Source organism: Trichechus manatus, unplaced genomic scaffold (assembly GCF_000243295.1).
Source record: "Trichechus manatus latirostris isolate Lorelei unplaced genomic scaffold, TriManLat1.0 scaffold00046, whole genome shotgun sequence".
NCBI lineage: Eukaryota > Metazoa > Chordata > Mammalia > Sirenia > Trichechidae > Trichechus > Trichechus manatus.
The window spans coordinates 10,382,432-10,404,351 of record NW_004443982.1 but is presented as its reverse complement, the minus strand read 5'-3'; the positions used below and the strand labels follow the sequence as shown (position 1 = coordinate 10,404,351).

General features: G+C 40.2%; 1 protein-coding gene across 1 annotated transcript in view; it reads left to right on the top strand.

Moving 5' to 3' along the window:
• MAOA (monoamine oxidase A) overlaps nucleotides 1–21,920 on the top strand; it is an 83,488-nt gene that overhangs the window by 24,876 nt on the left and 36,692 nt on the right. The window contains exons 2-3 of the mRNA XM_004376957.2: nucleotides 1,543–1,637; nucleotides 8,535–8,672. Coding sequence (XP_004377014.1) covers nucleotides 1,543–1,637; nucleotides 8,535–8,672 — 233 coding nt within the window. The remainder of the gene's footprint in view (nucleotides 1–1,542; nucleotides 1,638–8,534; nucleotides 8,673–21,920) is intronic.

Sequence of the window (21,920 nt, the reverse complement as noted above, 5' to 3'; positions counted from 1 at the left end):
TTCTAGGGTTTCAGGATTGTTGATTCTCTGTTTGGCTTAGTTTTTCGGATCTTTGTTGTGGAGGGACGGCGTGGTGCTTCTGCTTAGACCGCCATCTTGCCGGTGAAATCCTTTTTAAAGGTCTAAACACTTTCCTTATTTCTTCAACTAAGAGTTTAAACTTGGCTTGCTCAGATAGAGCTATTTTCCTGTAATGCAAAAACAATGATTTTTGTCAGTTTTTTATTTGGTTATAGCCTTAAATGCTAACCTGCAAAATGACCTTTGTAACTGGTGTGGTCATAGTACTGGCTCAGGTAGCCCTGCTCTGACCTTCCCTTTTATCTCCTGAGTAGAATATATTAGGGGAACCCTGGTGGCGTAGCAGTTAAGAGTTCGGCTACTAACCAAAAGGTTGGCAGTTTGGATCCACCAGGTGCTCTTTGGAAACTCTATGGGGCAGTTCTACTCTGTCCTATAGGGTCACTATGAGTCGGAATTGACTCAATGGGCAATGGATTAGTTTTGTGTTTTTTTTTTTTTTTTTTTTGGTTTGGATTTATTATTGGCACTGAACCCCACTTACCAAACTCGTTTAGAGTTACTCATTAGATTTGATTTTATTAAGGCTCTAATTGAGGGCACGAGAAGTAAAATCCTTAGCTTTTGAGGAGACTTTGTTGTGGTAATTCATATGAGGTACTTGATTTGCTCTTTTGGAATATGGAGACGATGAAATCTACTGTAAGAGCAGGTTGTGAGAGGCAGTGAGGAGAGGCATGTGAAACTGTTCTGTAGTTAAACCCCACCTCCTTGAGGGCCAAATAGCTACGTCAGTTATTTGGAATTCTTTGGCACAGTAGATTTGTTCCCTTCTTGACCAGTGAAAATTTATTCAGGTTAGCTGCTGAGTCTTTTTGACCCAATCCTAGTTGTCTCTCACAACCATCTTGCTTTCTGGTATGACTTGACATTCCGGCTCATCTTGTACATTTTCTGCTCCAATCCTGGAATAGGTCAAGAGCCATGGTTCATTTCATGTGAATTGATTTTTTAGAAACTACAGTCTGGGAATGTTTATTGTTACTGAGTACGTTATTTTTTTCTAGGCCTTTTCATTGGACAGGACTAAGAAATATGTATTTTTAAAGATAGAATATATCCAGAGATCATACTGGTAATTTCAATTCATATTTAGAACGATGGGGTTTTTACTTAACTTCATTGTTTTTATATCTGAGTTCCCTTACTCTTATGTCAAAAATCCTGGTTCTCAAGGACACCAGCCTGATTTTGCTTTATCCCATATTACATGTATAACAGCCTCAGAATAACAATAGTAATATTATCACCATCTAAATGATTATTTTTTGTTTGCAGTTCTTTTTGTCTTTAAGGTATATATATAACATTAGAACGGAGCTATCAAATTACTGGGTTTTTAAAATCACATGGAATAGTTCTTCTCTGTGTGGTTATTCAGCCACCTGTTTGCATATTTAAATCTTGGATGTTTAGTATTTATATGTCTTTATATGTTCTTATATTTTGCTTTCCCTTTAGGATTGTCCGCTGCCAAACTCTTGGCTGAATATGAAGCTAATGTTTTAGTCTTAGAAGCTCGAGACCGAGTTGGAGGGAGAACATACACTGTGAGGGTAAGTGATTTTAACACTTTACATATAATATCTCACGCAAACTAGAAGTGGTGCAATTGGAAGGCACAGGGCTCGAGGAGATCTTAAGAGTTCATACAGTTAAGCCATTGGTGCAACATAGCCCTAAACCACTCCATCAAATAAGTGTTCATTCTCTTAAACAAGCACTCATTGATGTGTGACAGTCTCTGACCTTCTGTAGTTTACATTCTAAGGAAGAAAATAAACATGTAAACAAATAACTTCAATACCAAACCAAAACAAAAAACCAAACCCACTTCCATCGAGTCGATTCCGACTCATAGCAACCCTATAGGACAGAGTAGAACTGCCCCATAGGGTTTCCAAGGAGCAGCTGGTGGATTTGAACTGCTAACCTTTTGTTTAGCAGTGGAGCTCTTAACCACTGCGCCACCAGGGCTCCAACTTCAATACAGTAGTGAGAAATTCCATATTAGAGGTCTAAATAAAATATGCAGTGTTTCAGGTGGGGTTACTGTTTGGCTGGAAGCATATACACATATGTGTGTGCATGCACACACATACTTGCTGTAGGTTCCTTGTTTATTCAAGGACATGCAACAGAAGTGAGTTGGCTACAGTAAGCAGGAGCAAATGTAACATATTTTTGTGCAACTTTTCCCTCAGCGCTTGATCCCTAAGAAGTATCCTACTGCCTGAGACATGCTTTGCTCAGGTAGAGTCTAGCTACATATGACAAGGAAGCCTAGTTCTTGCTACATCATTGCCTTTTTATACCTGGGCTTATATTACCATTCTGGAAAAATGCACGCTAATGCTTGTTTACTATTCTTCAAGGGAATGGTTGCAGGTTGTTGAATCTATGGGAGCTGATGAAAGTACACAGGAAGAGGATGCAAGATGAGGAGATAGGGCCAAAGGTGGAAGTTGGGGGAGCATGCTGATTTAAGGTTGGACATAGGCAGAGGGGCCAGAGAAGCAGTAGAGGCAGAGGAGGTGGGTGAGACTAGAACAGTGCTATGCCAGTCAGTGGAGGAAAGAGGAAGGGATGATCAGCAAGTTAAATGACAGGCATTTGACACAGGATAAAGGCAGAAAAGAAGCCCTTGTGTTTGGTGATTAGAAGATTAATGAGGCCTTTGCTAAAGCACTCAAATAGAGCATTGAAGGCTGGGGAATTGGCAGTAAGGACAATACTAGACTGTTGAAGTGACTGGAAGGTGAGGAAGCATTTGTCTAATTAGAAGATGTATCAGACTAATAACAATGGTTTGAGCACCAATAATAACAATGGCTTAAGCAATATAAACATTTGATTCTTTCACATTAGAAGAGGCTGGTGGTAGGTAGTCCAGGCTGATTCAGGTGTTAGCTTTGTCATCAAGGTTTCTGGCTCTGTCTTCTGTTCTGCCATTCTTTGCGTGTTGGCTCATTGCCTGTGGTAAACAAGATGGATGCTGCAACTCTAAGCATCAAATCCTTATTCAAGGCAGGAAAGAGTGAAGGGGCAACACCAGTCTTATCTGCAATAAAGCTTCTTTTGCCAGGAGACCCCAGCAGACATTTGCTTTAGTGTCATGGGCCAGAATTGGATCCCTTAGCTGCTTGGGAGCTTGGGAAAGCAAGTATTTAACATTTCCAGCTGCATAATAGAAGCAGGCATGTTGTTGTTAGTTGCTGCAGAATCAATTCCAACTCATGGTGATAGGAAAAGGAATATAAATAGATATTAGAAAAGCTAACCAAAGACATCTGAACTAGGATATTGTACCAGTTCTTTCAGTCACACTGTGTCATGCTACCCTTCTGTCATTTGCTTCCTACCTTTTTAGATATATAGGCCTATTTTCATGTTGATCAGCTCTAAGAGTACTCTACAGCCTTGCTACTCAAAATGTGGTCTGCTGATTCTGACTACCTCAGAATCACCTGTGAGCTTGTTAGAAATGAAGATTCTCAGGTCCCACCCCAGACCTGCTAAATCCAAATCTGCATTTTAACAAGATCCTCAGGGGATTCATGTGCACATAAAAGTTTGAGAAGTGCTGCTCTATTGTATATACTTGCTTCTTTGTTTCGAATTAATGTAAATCCAAATTCATTTTATTTGGAGAATTTCTGGTTACTTCCTTAAATGTGGTCCACTGGGAGTCTGTTAGTTCAGCGATTCTACTGGGATTCTACTGGGGTTCTAGCCCCTGTACTGGCCTGTCTTACCTTTGGTAAGTGCTGTTAGCACTTTACATCTCCATTTCCTGATCTGGGCAATGAGATACAATCTAAATGTACTCGAAGCTCCCTTCCAACTTCGAATTGTGATTTAAGGCAATGTGTTGTAGTACAAAAGAAGGGTTGCATATTCTGCCTGTATGACCTTATTAGATATGATTCTTCTGTCACTTTCTGAAAAATATTCCTTCATTTTGGAGATAGTTATTAAGTTCTCCCTTAGCCCTACTTTTCTTATCTCCAAAAGCTTCTGGTTATTAAATAGTAGCACTGTCATGTTGCATATTTTCAATTAAGAACAAGTTTCTTGGTAAAGGGAAATGAGAATTCCAACATGTTTGTCCCCATCTATGTTATTGCCTCAGGCTGCTTTTCCAGGCTGTATAATTTATATATGTCAGGAACTATTGTTGTGTATTGAGCATGATATTATACTCTTCCTGAGGTATGTGAGACAGGAATCTCTGAAATATTAGAGATTAGGACTTAACATCAGATTTCAGATGAATAGAAGGGGGGGAAAAGGCTTTAAGGAGGGACAAAAATGGTATTTAATAAGAAACTGAATTGAATATTGTTATAATTGTTTCCAATAGCATAATAAATTAGGATGATTTTGAGAGGAGCTGCTATAAAAGCTGCACTAGATCTTGAAGTACTAAAATGTCAAATTTGGTACTGTCACCTGGCAGCTGTTCAGATCGAGCTTCTATTAGTTCATAGCTTCCGTATTTTTCCTAATGTGATTTCTCCATAACTCTTCAGGGTCAAATTAATAAAGTTGAAATGCCTGCATGGCCACCCCAGGGATGCTGTATTTGTTTCCTAATATAGTTAACGTGTTCATGCCTCTTCAAGTGCTGAGTCATGAGATCTAAATTAAGAGCCGAAAGACTAAGGTGTAACATAGGAAGATATGGTATTACAGTTCTAGTATCTTCATACTGAATCAAGGCGCCTCCTTTAGGATGTTTCTACTTTGTAAATAAACATCCCATAAAAGCCCTTATACTTTTTACTGTTTCACTTAGGGTTATTCACTGTAAAGACAGTATCAGTGTTCTAAAGACATTGTGTTTACAAACTACCAAGAGCCCTCTTGCTGCCTTGGTTAAAGCCTAGGCATTTATTGACGTACTGACTCCAGTTTTGTTCTTTATAACTCAAAAACGATGTTGGACACTACATAAGGTTTGGAGGACAGCACCAATGGTTAGTAACAGAGAAAGTAAGGATTATATGAGGGAAAGATTGAAGTCAAAGGAGCACTGCATTTCTGTTATTGCGACAGAATAGAAACCCTGAGTAACTCCCAAATGAAATAAGTAAAATGCTGAATAGAATATATTGTGCTGACCTGAAAGTTAGAAATTTGAAGATCTCCTGGATGTTTAACACACATGTGGAACTTAACACATCCAAAACTGAGCAACTGATCTTCCCCATCAAGACTGCTACTCCAGCAGCCTTCCCCTTATCAGGGATGGTGACTCCAAAAAAGCTCAGAGTCATCTTCAGCATTCTCAGACCCCACATTTACTCTGTCAGGAAATTATGTTGGCTCTGCCTTCATAATATATCCAGAACTCAACAAATCTCACCACTTCTGCTACCACCCTCGTGGGAACCACTATCCTCTCTAAGCCAGATTACTGCATTAGCTTCCTAACTGACTCCCCTGCTTTCACACTTGCTCCCTATAATCCATTCTCATTGTGGCAGCCAAAGTGAACCTTTCAAACCTAAGTCCAATCTTGACATTCCTCTGCTGAAAACATTCAGAGGCACCCTTCCTCACCCAGAGTAAAAGCCAATGTTCTTAAACAATGTCCTGTGAGGCTTTACATGAGCTGTCCCCCACCCCATTACCTCTCTAACCTCATTGCCAGTTCTCTTTTCCTTGCTCAATCTATTCTAGCCACATTGACCTTGCTGTTTCTTGAAAACACTAGGCACACTTCTGTACTAGGTCTCCCTTCTGCCAAGAATGCTCTTCTCGCAAATATGCACGTGGATAATTCCCTCACCTTCCTCAGGTCCTTATGCAAATATATCACCTTTCCAAGAATTCCTGCATGTTCACTGTGTTAAAAATTACAACCTTCTCCTCTCTTCCCAGCAATTCTGGTCCCCCTTATCCTGTTCTAGTTTTTTTTTTTCATAGTAATTATCAACTTCAGTGATATTTATTATATCTAGTGTTCACTTTCTGTCACTCCCCACTGAATGTGGAGATGTTTCTCCTCAAGGAAAGGAGAAAAGGTTCCTCAAGGGCAGGGATCTTTGTTTTGTTCAATGATACAACAAAAATGCCTTGAATGGTACGTGACACCTAGTAGGACCTGAAGATACATTTGTTGAATGAACAAATGAATACCCAAAGCAAAATCATGGAGCCAAATAAACAATAAAAGGAATGAAAATGAAGATATAACTACTGATGCAATAAATAATAAACAAAAAGGATGTTATGAATAATTTTAATCCAATAATTTTGAAAACAAATATATGTGAAATGTATATATTACAAGAAAAATATAGGTTATCAAAACTAACACTGATTTAAGAATAGAAAACATGAGTAGTGCTTTAACCCCAAAGTAAATTGAATCTGTAGTATAAGATTTTCCCCGCAAAGAATACATTAAGCCTCGATACTGTACAGTGTGTTCTACCTAATGTTCAAAGAATAGATACTTCTATTTATATACAAACTCTCCCAGAGAATAGAAGAGAGTATGATCACTAACTAATGAGATTAGCAATACTCTAATGCAAAAAGCAGACAGGGGAAGTAGAAGAGAGGAAAATCACAAGCCAGTCTGGGTTTCACTTATGAACACGGATACAAACATCCTAAACTAAATGTTAACAAAGAATATCCTGCAATAGAAAGATAATATCAGGCTGGGTTATTCCAGGAAGGTAAGATTCAGTAATACTACAAACCAAACCCACTGCCATCGAGTTGATTCCAACTCATAGCAACCCTATAGGACAGAATAGAACTACCCTATAGGGTTTCCAAGGCTGTAATCTTTATGGAAGCAGACTGCCACATTTTTCTCCTGCGGAGCAGCTGATGGGTTCGAACCGCCGACTTTTTGGTTGGCAGCTGAGTGCTTTAACCACTGTGCCACCAGGGCTCTTTCAGTAATACTAGACACTCGATTTTCTGGAAATAACTCATTAGGTAAGTTGTACCAACCCTGCTACTAACTACAAAGAGTAGAGAGATTGCACTATATACACTTACACATACACCCACATATAAATCTTCAAAATATCAGAGAGCTAATGAGGTATTGAAGAATCACTGGGCCAATATCCAGAAAAGATTGGAATCCAGAGAATGTGAAACCTCCTTTTCTCCTGGGGGTGGGGAAGTTGGAACCACTGAAGAAGACCACTGAAGAAGCTGCGGAGAGGCTGAACAGTGCTTTTGATAGTTTTACAAAGCTAGGTGACAGAAGGTCAAGTCCAGAATCCCCCTAAGTGTGGTAAACTCCTTATGGCTTGAGTCAGGCTGTCTCATAGGAGTAAGGGTGAACTGGAAGAGGACTACACTACATATGTATCTCAGCCCAGCTTCAAATCATCTAACGTCTAAAAAAATGGAATAAGGTTATGTAGCATTGTTTGTGTGGCCATGTTAGTGTGGCCAGGTGCTGGGCAGGAGCAAGCATAAATCCTCTCTGAGAAAGATAATGTCATCCTCTGAGGATTTAAACTATTTCTACTTTTTTTTTTTAATGCAGTGAGTGGCATTCAATAAAAAATACCCAGACAAACTAGGAGAAAATGCAACATGAATGAGAATATAAACAACAAAATAGAGACAGAGCCATAGACATTATTATGAAAACGTGGAGGAGTTGTAGCTCACCAATATTCGATTTATTGATTTAATCATTGGGAAATGTGTTAATAAAAGAGCTGAAAAAGGGTGTAGAACTACATTTAAGAAGGGGAAAGTAAGCAGTTTTAGTTTATGAAAGATGGTTTGCATATTTGTAAATAATTTGGTACATGAATCTTTTTATTCCTTTCTGTACTCTTTTCCTATAATGCATTTTCCCTGGAAGTGTTTTAAAATAGGACAAAGAGCCCATCATTAAAAAAAAAACAAACCTGTTGCCATTGAGTCCATTCAGACTCATAGAGACCCTGTAGGACAGAATAGAACTGCCCCATAGGGTTTCCAAGGAGCAGCTGGTAGATTTGAAGTGCCGACCTTTTGGTTAGCCCCTGAGCTCTTAACCACTGAACCACCAGGATTCCATCACAGTGGGTTGATTTAAGATTTCAGCTGTTGGACATGAGGAAATTAGGCTTAATTATCTCTGTCTCCTCTAGCAATAACTCAAAAGAAAAACATTATAATAACTTAAATGCTTTGGAAAGGATCTAGACCGCTGGATGTACTTCGGTTTTCTTTCCTCTTTATTCATTTTATTGCTAATTCTGCCTCATCAATAACCATACAAATGGGACTGCTTAGAGATGAGTGTCATACAGTGTCGTGCCCCAGTTCTTTCTTGAGTGGGAGAGAAAGGGTTGCTATTTCAGTTGTACTTTATCAGGCACATTTAAGTTTTTTAAAAAAAATGTTTTTTTTAAAGACACAGAGACTTTGTTTTTCAAGTTTTAACTAAAGTTTTCTGACCACTTCTTCTCTTTTGATAGAATGAGCATGTTAATTACGTAGATGTTGGTGGAGCTTATGTGGGACCAACCCAGAATAGGATCTTACGGCTGTCTAAGGAACTGGGCTTGGAGACCTACAAAGTGAACGTCAGTGAACGCTTTGTTCAGTATGTCAAGGTAAGCCTGACTTTTTACTCAAGTAACCAGTGGGAGGATTTTGTTTGAGAAAACATTTAGTTTGGTTTTTAGTTCTTGTTTTTTTCTCAAGACAATCATAAAATAGGCTCTTTGCTTTAAAGGGTATTCTTTCTTTTGTTTTTCAAAAAAATCCCTGTGGACTCCTAGAATCATTGCAGGGAGTTTCAGTTTGGCCTGCCTCTGCATCACCCACCCTCACAGTCTGCACACACACCCCCCACCCCAAGTCCCAACTGGAGTAGGGATGGGAGGCTCTCAGCTGCCTTCCCTCCTCTTCCTCATAATGGGAGTATACATGCACACTAGTACACGCAGATACCTGCATGTGCACACACACACTCTGGCCTTCAGCCCCAGGCAACCCGAGACACCTAGGAGGCAGCTATAAAGCCCCAAGGAACACAGTATTTGAGCCCACTTCTTTAGACTTTGAACAGGTTATTCATTCTCCTCATTTTTACTTCACATTCCTTTGAACACTGATAATTTCCTCTGCACTTGGCCTTGACTTATGGGAAGTCTAGATCAGTTGTGTAGTTTCCTACTGTTTAAACAAGAGATTGTTTAAACTCTAGTTGCTGATGTCCACCTAAGAAACAGCAGCTGTTGCCAGTGTTATTCTTTGTTATTGAAGCCAAACACAGGCTGGAGTCTGGAAATGGGCCTGGAGAAATCAAGTTTCTGATCTGACATTGCAGTCCAATTCCAGCAACTGGTGTCTCTGCGGTAGGGGCCATTTACACATTCTAATATCATAATTTCCACACATTGCTTCTTAACAGCCACTTCTACCTGTCACCCCACCCCAGGCAATCATTGTGGGTTGGGAGTCTGCAAGGCCTTTCAGAGATACCTGTGCACACTGGTGCCCAATCAGAGGAGATGAAGCATCCTGGAAAACTCTAATATCCATGTGGTTTGGGATGCTTAGGAGGGTCTGGAAGAGAGATAAATGTGGAAAAACAAACCAGGAGCCTTTAGAGAAGCTGTGGCTTCAGAGGTCAAGGGAGGAATGAAGACAGTATAAAGAACTATTCGAAGTGTTTAGGAACGGTGACTTCAATAGGCCACGATAAAAAAAGGAAAGCAAACTTGCTTCTCCACTTTCTCCTTTCTGCACAGCATGGTGTTGCATCCCTGGACTAGTAAGTAAGAATAGTAATAATGATAGCATCTAAGATTTATTGAGCACTTTTACATGTGTTATCGTATGGAATGTAGAGAGAAACCAAATTCTTTACCTTCAATTACTAATTAAACTGGCTACACATGCTGCTTCTGTGAGGCTGTGTCACTGATGGACTAGCAGGGTGAGCACTCCCCTAGGAGGAGCAGCGATGGTAGCTGGTGGGCACTGAGGCTCAGTAATATTTGTGTGTCTTCTGAGTTTGTGCACGCTATAGTGTTGTTTAGGGCACAGCTGATCCTGGAGGACATTTACCCACTGCCAAAGGGACTTTTGTTGAAGACGTGTGTTGTCTACCTGTTTGGCACTACCAGTACACCAAAAGAAAGGTGGAACAAAACCAGTCATGTAAATTCACTTTCTAGTGAATTTACTGGGAAGCAAATGAGTATGATTATTCTGGGAAGCAAATGAATATGATCATCCTGGAATTTGAGTAGACTCATTCTTACAATCTCTTCCTTCCTAAGACTCAGGTGCTGAGAGATTTTTATTTTACCTGGAGGCTAGCAGTAAACAACTAAGGGCTGTATATGTATACAAAAAAAAAAAAACATTGCCATCAAGTTGATTGATTCTGACTCATAGCGACCCTATGGACTCATTAAATCCTTACATCCACCCTGTTAAGCAGGTGTTATTATCCCTCTGTTACAGATGAGAAAATTGAAGTTGAGTCGTAAAGTGACTCGACAAGGCTATAAAGGTAGTAGCAATTTGCCTAACCCCTGAGTAGAAACCAAAAAACCAAACCAGGTGCCCTGGAGTCAGTTCTGACTCATGGCGACCCTAAGTGTTTCAGAATAGAGCTGTGCTCCATAGGGTTTTCAATGGCTGTGATCTGTTGGAAGTAGATAACCAGGCTTTTCTTCTGAGAAGCTTCTAGGTGAGTTTGAACAGCTAACCTTTGGGTTAGTAGCTGAGCACTAAACCGTTTATGCCACCCAGGGACTCCAACCCCTGAGTACGTGCTCTTAATTGTCCCAATATACAGCCTAGGAAACAAAACTGAGGGTCTGAAACAGAAGTGTGCTGGGCCTCCAACATTTGTTTGGCTTAACACATATATATTGTGTGGTAATTCACCTTGTTTTGCACTGAAGCCTGGCTCATATGAGTAGATACAGTTATTGAAAGAGCATTTAATCTTTCCCTTTCTTACTCTTTTCCCAATTTCGTGTTCCTCTGGGTGGCGCAAATGGTTAAGCACTAGGCTACTAACCAAAAGATTGGTGGTTAGAGTCCATCCAGAGGTACCTTGGAAGAAAGGCCTGGCAATCTATTTCTGAAACATCAGCCATTGAAAACCCTATGGAGCACAGTTCTACTCTGAAACGCATGGGGTTGCCATGAATCAGAATTATCTCAATGGCAACTAATTTTTTTTTCTTTGAAAGGGAAAATCTGGAAGCCTGTAGGTATGTCCTCAAACTAGGTACCTTCTAGTCTCTCCCAGCTATGCCTGCTCTAAACGTTGATGCTACGGTGAGATTTTGAAAGTGGCAGTGTTCAAAATAGCCAGCTTTTGTGATGAATTCAACCCCTCCTTGTTTGTGATTGAGGCAAGATGGGGTTAAGATGAGAGAGTGCTGTTTGAGAACTTTGACATTGCCTGAAAGTTATCAACAGATGATGACATGCTGCTCAGCCCTCCTAACAGCACTTTCCGAGTTGTGTCTATAGCTGGGGTTTTCTGACACTGCTGGAATTTTCTGGGCTTCTCAGGGAATCCTGCTTTCTAGAAATTTGGGTGATCATTCAGTACTTTTATAAGTTTCTGCTTCAAGCATTAGTAGAGAATGAACTTGTGAAAAGGCTTAAGGAAATGCTACGTGCTACATCAGGTACCTAAGTAAGGAAAAGGAAGTGTTAAGTGTAGCATCCAGGATCACTTTCTTTGGTGATGCTGCTGAGTCCTCTCTCAAAGGTTAGGTTCACACCATCCCTGATAGTACTGTTCCTAAGAAAAAGCATAGTTTCCAGCTTTACTGAGAGGAGGCCTACTCAACTTCTATACTATGTTTCTTTCACAAAAATACAAATATGGCTGAACTGTCTCATAACCTACTGGAGAAAGGCATCCTGTGACACTGAATTTGGTAGCCTGAGGCTCCTTTTTTAACCTCTCTCGGTCTTTGCCATTGCTTGACCATGAATATCACAATGGTAATAATAATAATAGGTCATAATTATTGAACACTGATGTGGCAGGCTTGGTTTCATGCTTCGCCTGCACTTCGGACAATAAACAGCATGTTTATATCATGACCACAGTTGTTGATCCCTCAGGGTCAACACCACTCCCTTAGTAATGCTAATGATAGCTATCCTTTATTGAGTTCCTATTATGTTCCAGCCCCAGGGTCTTCACCTCCATTAGCTCACTTAACCTTCATGAGGGACCCTAAAAGACAGAGCCTCACAGTAAGCGTCAGAGGCCAAGTAATCTGCCCAGGCTAGTAACGGCCACTGAGCTGGAATTCAGGTCAAGGCCTTTCCACTTTTCCGTGCTGTTTCTTGCTGTACCCAGTTCCAGTGTCAGGGACTTTGGTGCAGCTGTGGACTCTAGGAGGCTCTTACAGCTGGTGCTTGTCCTGGTCCTCTTCGGGGCTGTCTTCTCAGAGTCAGCCTGTGTCCCCGTGTGCAGTGCTAGAGATCATTTTGCTTTGTCCTTTTGCCTGCAAGCCTGAAAGAGCAGTGTAATTACCTGTTATAATATGATCACTGTATCTTGGTTATTGTATTATGAATATAGTAACTGTACAACTGCCATTTAAGTACCCAATGATGAATGTTTAAGCTTTATTTTAAATTTTAGTACTTACTTACAAATAACCACTTAAGATGCTAAACTAAACATTGTCCTTTTCATTATATTTCATTAAAATATAATCTCCTCTGAGAAAAAGATGGAGAATAGAGATATTTATCATTAAACCATCCTCTCACACACTTTTACCCTTCCAAAGAACACATATTTTCACCCAAGGTAGACAACAATGTTCAGGCAAAAAAGTAGTGGGTCAGTTAGAGGTTAGTTTATCTGAATGAGTGCCTCATTTTTGCTAGTATGTATGTCTGATAAATCATACCATTTCTGTAATGAGAAATACTCAGTGTAGTGAATGTTTTACAATGGCTAATAAACTGTAGAGGCATTGGTGATTCAGTGGTAGAATTCTCCCCGTTCATGCGGGAGACCTGGGTTCGATTCCCAGTCAGTACACCTCATGCACAGCTACCACTCATCTGTCAGTGGAGGCTTGTGTGTTGCTATGATGCTGAACATGTTTCAGTGGAGCTTCCAGACTAAGATGGACTAGGAAGAAAGGCCTGGCAATCTACTCCCCAAAATCAGCCAATGAAAACCCTGTAGATCACAGCTGTCTGATCTGCAACTGATCATGGGGATGGCGAGGAACCAAATAGCCTTTGTTCTGTTGTGCATGGGGTCCCTGTGAATTGGGGACTGGCTTAACAGCAGCTAACAACAACTACAACAGGGAACTGTAAAGGAAGGAGGCCAGAATAGAGAAAAGCAGGAAGATATTCCGTTAAACAAATATTCCAAACAAGACTACTAATAAACTGTTAGTAAAAATGAAAAAATATATATCTTATTTATATCTCAACACTCACTCTTCTGTCCATTTCGAGGAAAGTACACTCCCAACATGATAGTGTATTGTGTTAATAATGCAAATTGTCTTTGTGACACTCTTTGCATTGTCTTGTGCGAACCCTGGCTTCCGTAACCTAATACAGTGCATTCTTTTCTGTAGATAATACTGAAATGAAGTGGGCAAATCACCAGCAGGTTGCCATTGTTTTGTTAAACCAGTCTGTGTTCTTTATGATCCAGACTGCTCCAGTTCTCAAGTTTCCCAAATTGTTTCTTCTGTCAGCCGTGCATCTAATTTCAACCTACTCTAGGATTGATGCAGTTCTTATGCACTCGGCTGCTAACCAATAATGCCTACCAGCCACTCCAAGGGAGAAAGATGTGGCAGTCTGCTTCTGTAAAGATTTACAGCCTTGGAAACACTATATAGGGTCACTGTGAGTTGGAATCAACTCAGTGGCAATGGGTTTTGGTTTAGGACTTCTTTTAATATTCACCAAAGAACTATTCTTTACCTTTGCTAGATTGTGTTTACAATGCATGTTTTGACATGGCAATGTGGAATTACAAACCTGAGCCTCTTAGCTGAGCCCTGGGGTACACTTTCAGTGGTGTTTCCCATCCCATCCCTTCTCCAGGAGACTGTCTGTCTACTTCATTCATAGACAGTTTACAACATTACGCTAAATTCATTCATGTGTTCAATATTTACTGAGCGTTTACTGTATACCCGATATTGTTCCAGACTGGAGATAGAGTAGTAAACAAATGGCCAAAGTTTCTATTCTCATGGAGTTTACAATCTAAAGGCAGGAGACAAGTTAACAATGACAATTAATAAATAATATTATGCTTCATAGATCTTGTGACTAGAACCCCTATTCTAATTCTGGTTTAGTCATTCCTGGCTCTTATAGAATAGGTTCTTGACTCGTTTTACAACAAACAAGTTTTACAAATGTGAATTTGATGTGGCTTTATTTGGGAGATTATATCAGATCTGTGAAATTAATATAATTTAATCATGTTGTCTTTAACCTAAAAGGTAGATTTTAAGTGCTACCACCTAGATACATTTAAAACATTCTCTTCATCAATTCTTTTCCTTTGGGTGGTGTAGGGGATGCAAACGGACTTGAATGCTTGTTGAACTGATTTATTAGTTGCATCAGTAAATTAAGATGATCCATCATTAAGTTTGTTTTATGAGTGAGTTTCATTGCGTTTTAGAGGCTTCTTGTTAAATCTTGCAGTGCCATATCTTGGAGAGAAAGGAGGAAATGCTTGTGGGTTCCTCCAGACTGTAATAATGCAGGTAGGGTGAGGGGTGTGAAGAGGGAGAACACTGCTAGAGATGGAGCAAGGCATTTCCCAGGAGCTGCTTTTGAAGGAGAAATTTACATATTTATACATTCTCACTTTCTCCCTGCTTTTCACATCCTCTCTAAATAAAAATAGAGAGGAGAAATGTATGCCACACGTTTGTTTTCAGAGAAAGGCGTCATAAAGATTTATTTAAAAGAACGTAGGCTTTCCTGATAGTAACAGCTCAGCAACCAATTTTTCCTAGTATTGGTTCCTTTCTTCCCACAGCCATTTATTCCAGGTTTCTATGCCAACGGGTGAAATCAGAGGCTTTTCAGAATCCGTTTCAGGAATACTAAGTACGCTTTGTCATTGTTGCTAAGAGATGGTCTTTGTTTTAGCCAGTAGGCGATGTTGAAAGCAGAGGATGTATTTGTTGTTAGTTTGTGTTCCTGCTTGCCGGCCGACCCCTGGCTTATAATCGAGTATTTCTTTTGGATAGGGAAATTTCTTTATTTTTAGGCTTCTTTTAATACCTTTTCTATACCAGCTCACAGCAGGCATTTATTTTGTCTTCAGTGAAAGTTGTATTTTCACTTTCAATCCCTCTCAGTAGGAAACTCAAGAATCCAAAGGTACTAAGCCCTTGTGGGGGTGTTGTTTGTAGTGTCTTTTATCTCCTTTCATTAAGCACCTAAACACATCCCTTCCTAACTCCCTACTATTAGTATTGCCTGCCATCTGTAGTATGTCCATACATGTTCTACCTCATTCGAGCTTCCCAATGATCTTACGAGATAATGAGCATTATTTTCCCATTTTACAGATGAGAAAACTGAGGCTCAGAGAGTTTAGAAGCCAAAGTGAGGCTTTCTAGCTCAGAGTCCAGTGTTCTGTGGGTTACCTCCATGGGGAGAAACTCAACTTTTGAATCTCCTCTAATAAATTCTCTTCCAAGATACTATAAAAGTCTCCTTACCCCAACAGGCTCTGGAGTCCTAAGATGCCACTTTAGAAGTTGGCCCCTCTTGGTGCCTGGGAGCGGTATGTGATACAGATCACCAGGGTGTCAGGCACTGTACTTCTCTTGGCCCTGAGCTGTAGATCTGTAGGCCCTCTGGTCTTCTGTGAGCACCTGACTTCTCGAGCAACCCCCAGTTGCTGGAGGCACTGCCCAGTGAGTCTCAGCAGGTGAAGACCACAGATGGATTTTATCTCTTTATTACTAAGGCTAGAGGTCTAGGAGGAGTCCCCGCATGGTACAAACAGTTATTGTGCTCAGCTGCTAACTGAAAGGTTGAAGATTTGAGTCCACCCAGAGATTCCTGGGAAAAAAGGCCTGGTGATCTACTTCTGACAAATCAGCCATTGAAAAACCTGTGGAGCACAGTTCTTCTTTAACACACGTGGGGTCGCCATGAGTTGGAACCAAGTCAACAGCAACTGGTTATAGAGGTCTAGGACATGGTTTGGAATTGCTGACAATACATTATTTTTGTTAAATTATTTGTATAAACTTATTAGTCAAAGTTTGATCGAGATAAGAGAACATTTTATTTTATACCATTATACCCTGCCTGGTTTCAAGAACAACAACAACAAAAAAAAAAAAAACCCACAGATTTAAAGTGGATGTTGATAAATATTAGTAATTTCTATAAGTCAGAGTAGAAAATGAAAACACACACACACACAGGTGAAGACAGCAAATGGTAATGGGCCTGTGTTCAAGATAAGTTCTGTTCTGATCCTAGAAGGGAGGTAGTACACGAGGGGCTGTTTTCTCTAAATTACATTTGTAGGCAGATTTTTAAAAGCAGAGGCTAAAATTGTTAACATATTCTTTGGTTTGGTCTATCAAATCTCCAGTACAAAAATATGTGGCTGTAGCTTGTGAAAAAAATAGGTTTTAGTAACTTTCATTCTTTTCATTTCCCCATTTTTAAAAGACTTTTGTTTATTGCTCGTGGGTCACAGGAGATCTTAATGATAGGAATTACTCTTAAAACCTTTTCCCGTTTCAAAAGCTAGATCATTATTGCCCATTTTCTCTAAGAAGTTCCTTTTTCCTATACACTTTAAGGAATAAATCTCTGATTTAGTTTCTAGAAAATAAAGTTCCTACTCAGTGTAAGCTACAATCCTATGTGAGGTTAATTATTAGATTTTTTTTCTATTCATTTATTAAAGCAAAAACAAACCTGTTGCCACTGAGTCAATTCCAACTCATAGCAACCCTATAGGACAGAGTACAACTGCCCCCTGGGGTTTCCAAGGAACAGCTGGTGGATTTGAACTGCCAACCTCTGGTTGGCAGCCTGAGTTCTTAACCGCTGTAGTGGGAGATAATTCAGTACAGAACTCATTCATTGATACGTAGTCTAGAACACCCTCCTACTTAGACTGGCCTTCACTGGCAGCATAAAAAGGGAGTTAGGTCCAACCCGAAGGATTTCTTCCACACTAAGGCTGTGAAGGAGTTAGTGGTGCAAGGTTAACACGTTTGGCTGCTAACAGAAAGGTTGAAGGTTTGTGTCCCCCCAGAGGTACCGCAGAAGAAAGGCCTGGTGATCTACTTCTGAAAAATCAGCCATTAAAAACCGTATGAGGCATAGTTCTACTCTGACACATGTGGGGTCGCCATGAGTCAGAATCAACTCTACAGCAACTGTTTTTTTAAGGGCTGTGAAACTTTGGAGTCACTTCCTCAAGCAGTGTGGTCTTGGCATTTTACTTAATGGCAAAAAAGAACCTTTAGGATGGAATGGAAAAATTAAATACGTGTGTTTGCTTCCTTAATAGAGATTGCTCTACTCTCCATGAGAAGTGAACTCCTTAGAGGTTCTGACCTTTCAAATTAGAATGTAGTTGCCAATTTGAGATTAAAATATCCTTCTTGTTCCTCCCTCTTTGCTTTCTACTCCTTCCTATTTCCCTCCTCTGCAGCCCCTATCCCCATCCCACAGCACCAACCTACCACCCCAACCAAATGGCTAAGTCATTGATCCTGAATTGTCAAACCTTTGGAGAGTAGCTTTCTAACAGTAAAAACCTTAAAAACCCTCTGATGTCCTATGAATCCCATACCTGGTCATTCTGTGGGCACTTCTGAAGGAAATTCAGTTGTCCCATGAGCACACATTGACCTAGCCACAAGTCTTTTCTGTCATTGCCCTGCCCTGCCACTTAGCAGGACTGATGCTGCTATATAGCCCTCTGTCTCAGGTACAGACTCAAAGCTTTTTCATTTCTGTGTCAAACTCAGTGAACAAATACTTTTGGAGCACCTAGTGGACTTTAGAGTTTTGTGGTACGTGGCAGTTATCCCTATTTTAGATATAGGAAAATGTTGTAAGAATGCAAAAGTTTGGTTCAGAATCCTCCAGAAGTGAGAGAGAAAGATGGACAGACGTGAAAGCCTAGTCACCAACTAACCTTAACAATGAACTTGAAACATATAATGGTAATAATGTTGATACTTTATATTCGAGCAGTCTGGTACTGTTTTCATAGCACTTCATTTTATTTTTTGCTTTGTGTTTGAGTTTCATGCAACCAGAAGAAAATTCTAGATGGAATCACAGAAAATTTGAGTGTTAATTATAATTAAAGGTAATGAACACCTTGATCCTGAAGGCTGTGGAACTGAGTCCTTTTCATTTAGCAGACTTTTCTCTGGTAACAAAGGAAACAGTTACTGAACTGGTACATTTCCTTTCATTGTCATAGCTCTCCTGTAATTTGTCAGACTCAAGTTGGTACATGGTGAACTTCAGGCTGAGATTTAATTTTGTGTTTGCCAAAGTACTCAGTGGCCTAGTTTCCACAGCCATATCCAGCAGAGAAATGTCTCTAAAAAACATCAGATTTGAGAAACGATGGTGGGAGGAAATCATTTCTGACCCCCACTTGCTGACCAGCAGTGGTTGATAAAAGTAGGCTCTGGAGCACAGATATGGGTGCAGTTGCTAATCTGCATAGTTAATTGACCTATACCAACTGAGTAGTCCTGAGTATCTGTGACTTTTCCCAGTCTGTAGGTTTTTTTTGTGTGTGTGTGTGTGTGCTTTAGGTGAAAGTTTATAGCTCAAGTTAGTTTCTCATACAAAAATTTATACATGCATTGTATGTGACCCTAGTTGCTATCCCTCTAATGTGACAGCATACTCCTCTTTTCTACCCCGGATTTCCCATGTCCATTCAACCAGCCTCTGTCCCTTTCTGCCTTCTCATCTCACCTCCGAACAGGAGCTGCCCATTTAGTTTCATGTATCTACTTGAGCTAAGAAGCACACACTTCATGAGTATTATTTTATGGTTTATAGTCCAGTCTAATCTTTGTATGAAGAGTTGGCTTTGGGAATGGTTTCAGCTCTGGGTTAACAGAGTCCGAGGGCCATGTCTTTGAGGGTTCCTCTAGTCTCAGTCAGACCATTAAGTCTGGACTTTTTACTAGAATTTGAATTCTGCACCCCACTTTTCTCCTACTCTGTCAGGGACTCTCTTTTGTGTTCCCTGTCAGGGTGGTCAAGTCTGTAGATTTTTAAAAAAACAATTTTCCAATGTTCAAATGCTAGGAGGATTGTGCTGAGGGTCTGATGGCTCCTGGTCCACCCTCTCCAACCTACCCCCACCACCACCATCTCCCAAAACATCGTCACACGTCTCCTACATGATGATCTACTACTTCATCTAGTAGAGGTGCAGGGCTTTTATCTCCCCAGGGGCACACTCATTTAACAGCCTAGGTGTTAGTCCCTGCGATACACTCAGCTAATAGCCTAGCCCTGGCAATAAGTTGTGCTTTGCACTTGCCCTGGCTTACATTTCTAAAAAGCTTTCCAGCGCTCCTCTCTCCCTGAACTCTTCACTTCTCCTACCCATCTGTGTGTTTATCAAGGCCCAGATCATTAGGACATTATATGAAATCATAGGTCTTTAGGATGTTATATGAAGTCATACTCAGGTTGGCATCTTCCTGTAAAGAACTGCATTAGGAAATGCGGGACACATATTCTTGAATTATATTTATAGTACTTTTCTTAATGTCCCCAATTTTTAATAAGATAAATATTTTTTTCAATGCAATGAATAGTTTTGTATGATACCATTACTTGAGTAAAAACACATTTTACAGAGAAAATGTAGATTTTTTCAGATTTCAGTGAAGAGAAGAATCATAACAAGAACCAGCTGTTTTAAAGCCTGCCACTGAGCTATTACTTAAGCCTTGCCTCTCCCTTCTCCTTAGCTATTTTTGTGTTCTGTGTAAACTGTTTCTGCCCATTTCAGAACAGAGCAGTTTTAGCATTTTCCAAAGTTGGCCATATTTACCCAGCAGTCATCTTATACCCCAATACTTCTTAGTCTCTATTTTTACTCCTTAGAAACATAAAAGATGCATGTGAAAGATGTATAAATTTCACATTTCAAAGTTTTCTTTGTTTTAGTTGATAAATTTAAAATATCTCTAAAACAAACACATCTCAACATCCCACCAACCCTATAGAAGGCAGGAAAGCTTAATGTTTAAAAGCAAAGGCTCTTGGACCAGGACATTTTGGTTCTACTGTTTACTAGCTGATGTCCCTGGGCTTTAGTTTGCTCATTTATAAAATAGAAGTAATAATAGTGTTTGCCTGCACAGGGTTGGGATGAGCACTACATGAGATAATGCATATGAAGAGCTTAGACCAGTGCCACGTGTGGATTAAGATCTCAATGAATGGTAGTGATTGATGGTGGTGATGATGATGATAAAGGATTTGGAGTCTTGAACAGTTGTATTACAGCATTGCAGCATAGCATTTTCAGATGAGAAATCAGATCACATAATCTGCCAAGATTATTTGAATTTGCTACTGTGGAAGGGAAAATTACTTCGTTACTTAATGGCTTCCATAGATTCTTACTCTGTATAGGTGTGTTTGTGCACGTTCACACATGCTGTTATGTCTTGTGTCTGGCTTGATGGTCAGGAGTTTTGCTTTAGCCCCTCTCCCCCTACCCCTTTTTTTTTAATCTAACACAACTCTTAATATTATGTAGTTCTCACAGTAGGCTTTCTACATGTATTTCTTCAATTAAAAAAAATCAAATTCTCATGCAAAATTATATTAGTGGATTTACTAGACGTTTATAAGACCTTCTAAAGGCTTACAAGAAGCTTTGCAAAGGAATTAAATTCGCAAATAAGGCCTTAGGAACTACCTAGACCTGGTCTCTTTTCCTAAGGATTCATCCCCCACCCCTACTCCTGCTTTTACTTAGCATAGTGCCTGTCACACAACTGAAATGAAGTAAGTGTTCGCTAATAATTAGCTATCTACATGTTAAAGTTCTTAGTATCAAGCAATAGAAATCAGCTCGGGCTAAGAAGAGGGAAATTGTTGAAAGGATATCAGAGAGCCCACGGAATCGACGTGAGGCTGAAGGATGGGCAGAGATCAGGAGAGTGCTTAGCAGTTAGGGGCAGGAACCACAGCCATGGTCTTTAGCAGAAAGAGGCGGCTGCTCAGCATGCTGCCATCAGGAAGAGGAGCTCACAGTCAACTTTCTTCTGTCTTTGGGTGACCCATTTCTGGGTTAGAGTTCTCTGAGAATGTGTGATTGACCAAACTCAGATCACAGGCTCACAGCCTGGCTGTACCAGTAGCCAAAGTGTGGGGGGTGGGGGAGAGAAGGATCTGGTTGGCCCCTCACCTTCTGTAATGGGAGGGAGATAGTACCCAGAAACATCCTACCTACACGGCTGTACAAAGAGGAGGAGGAAAGGCAGTTTCCCCAAAAGAAACCAGGATACCACTAAGACAGGGGGATGGATGCTGGGGAGCCAAAAATGTCAAATATCCATTATTCTGTATTTCTAATATTTTTATTCCTGGCATAGTCTGCAGTCTAGCCAGTCTTTATTTAGCTCGTGTGAACTTTAGAACACAGTCTGAGATTTCCACTTTGCCATTCGTGTCCTGTATGTGGTCTAAAGATAGTCCTCTACAATGTCATCTTGTTCTCCCCTGGGAACATTCTTCCAAAGAGATTCGATAGGAACTCAAGAGTTGAGAATATTGTAGCATCAGGATTAGATACTAGGATGACCTACCTTTATTTTTTT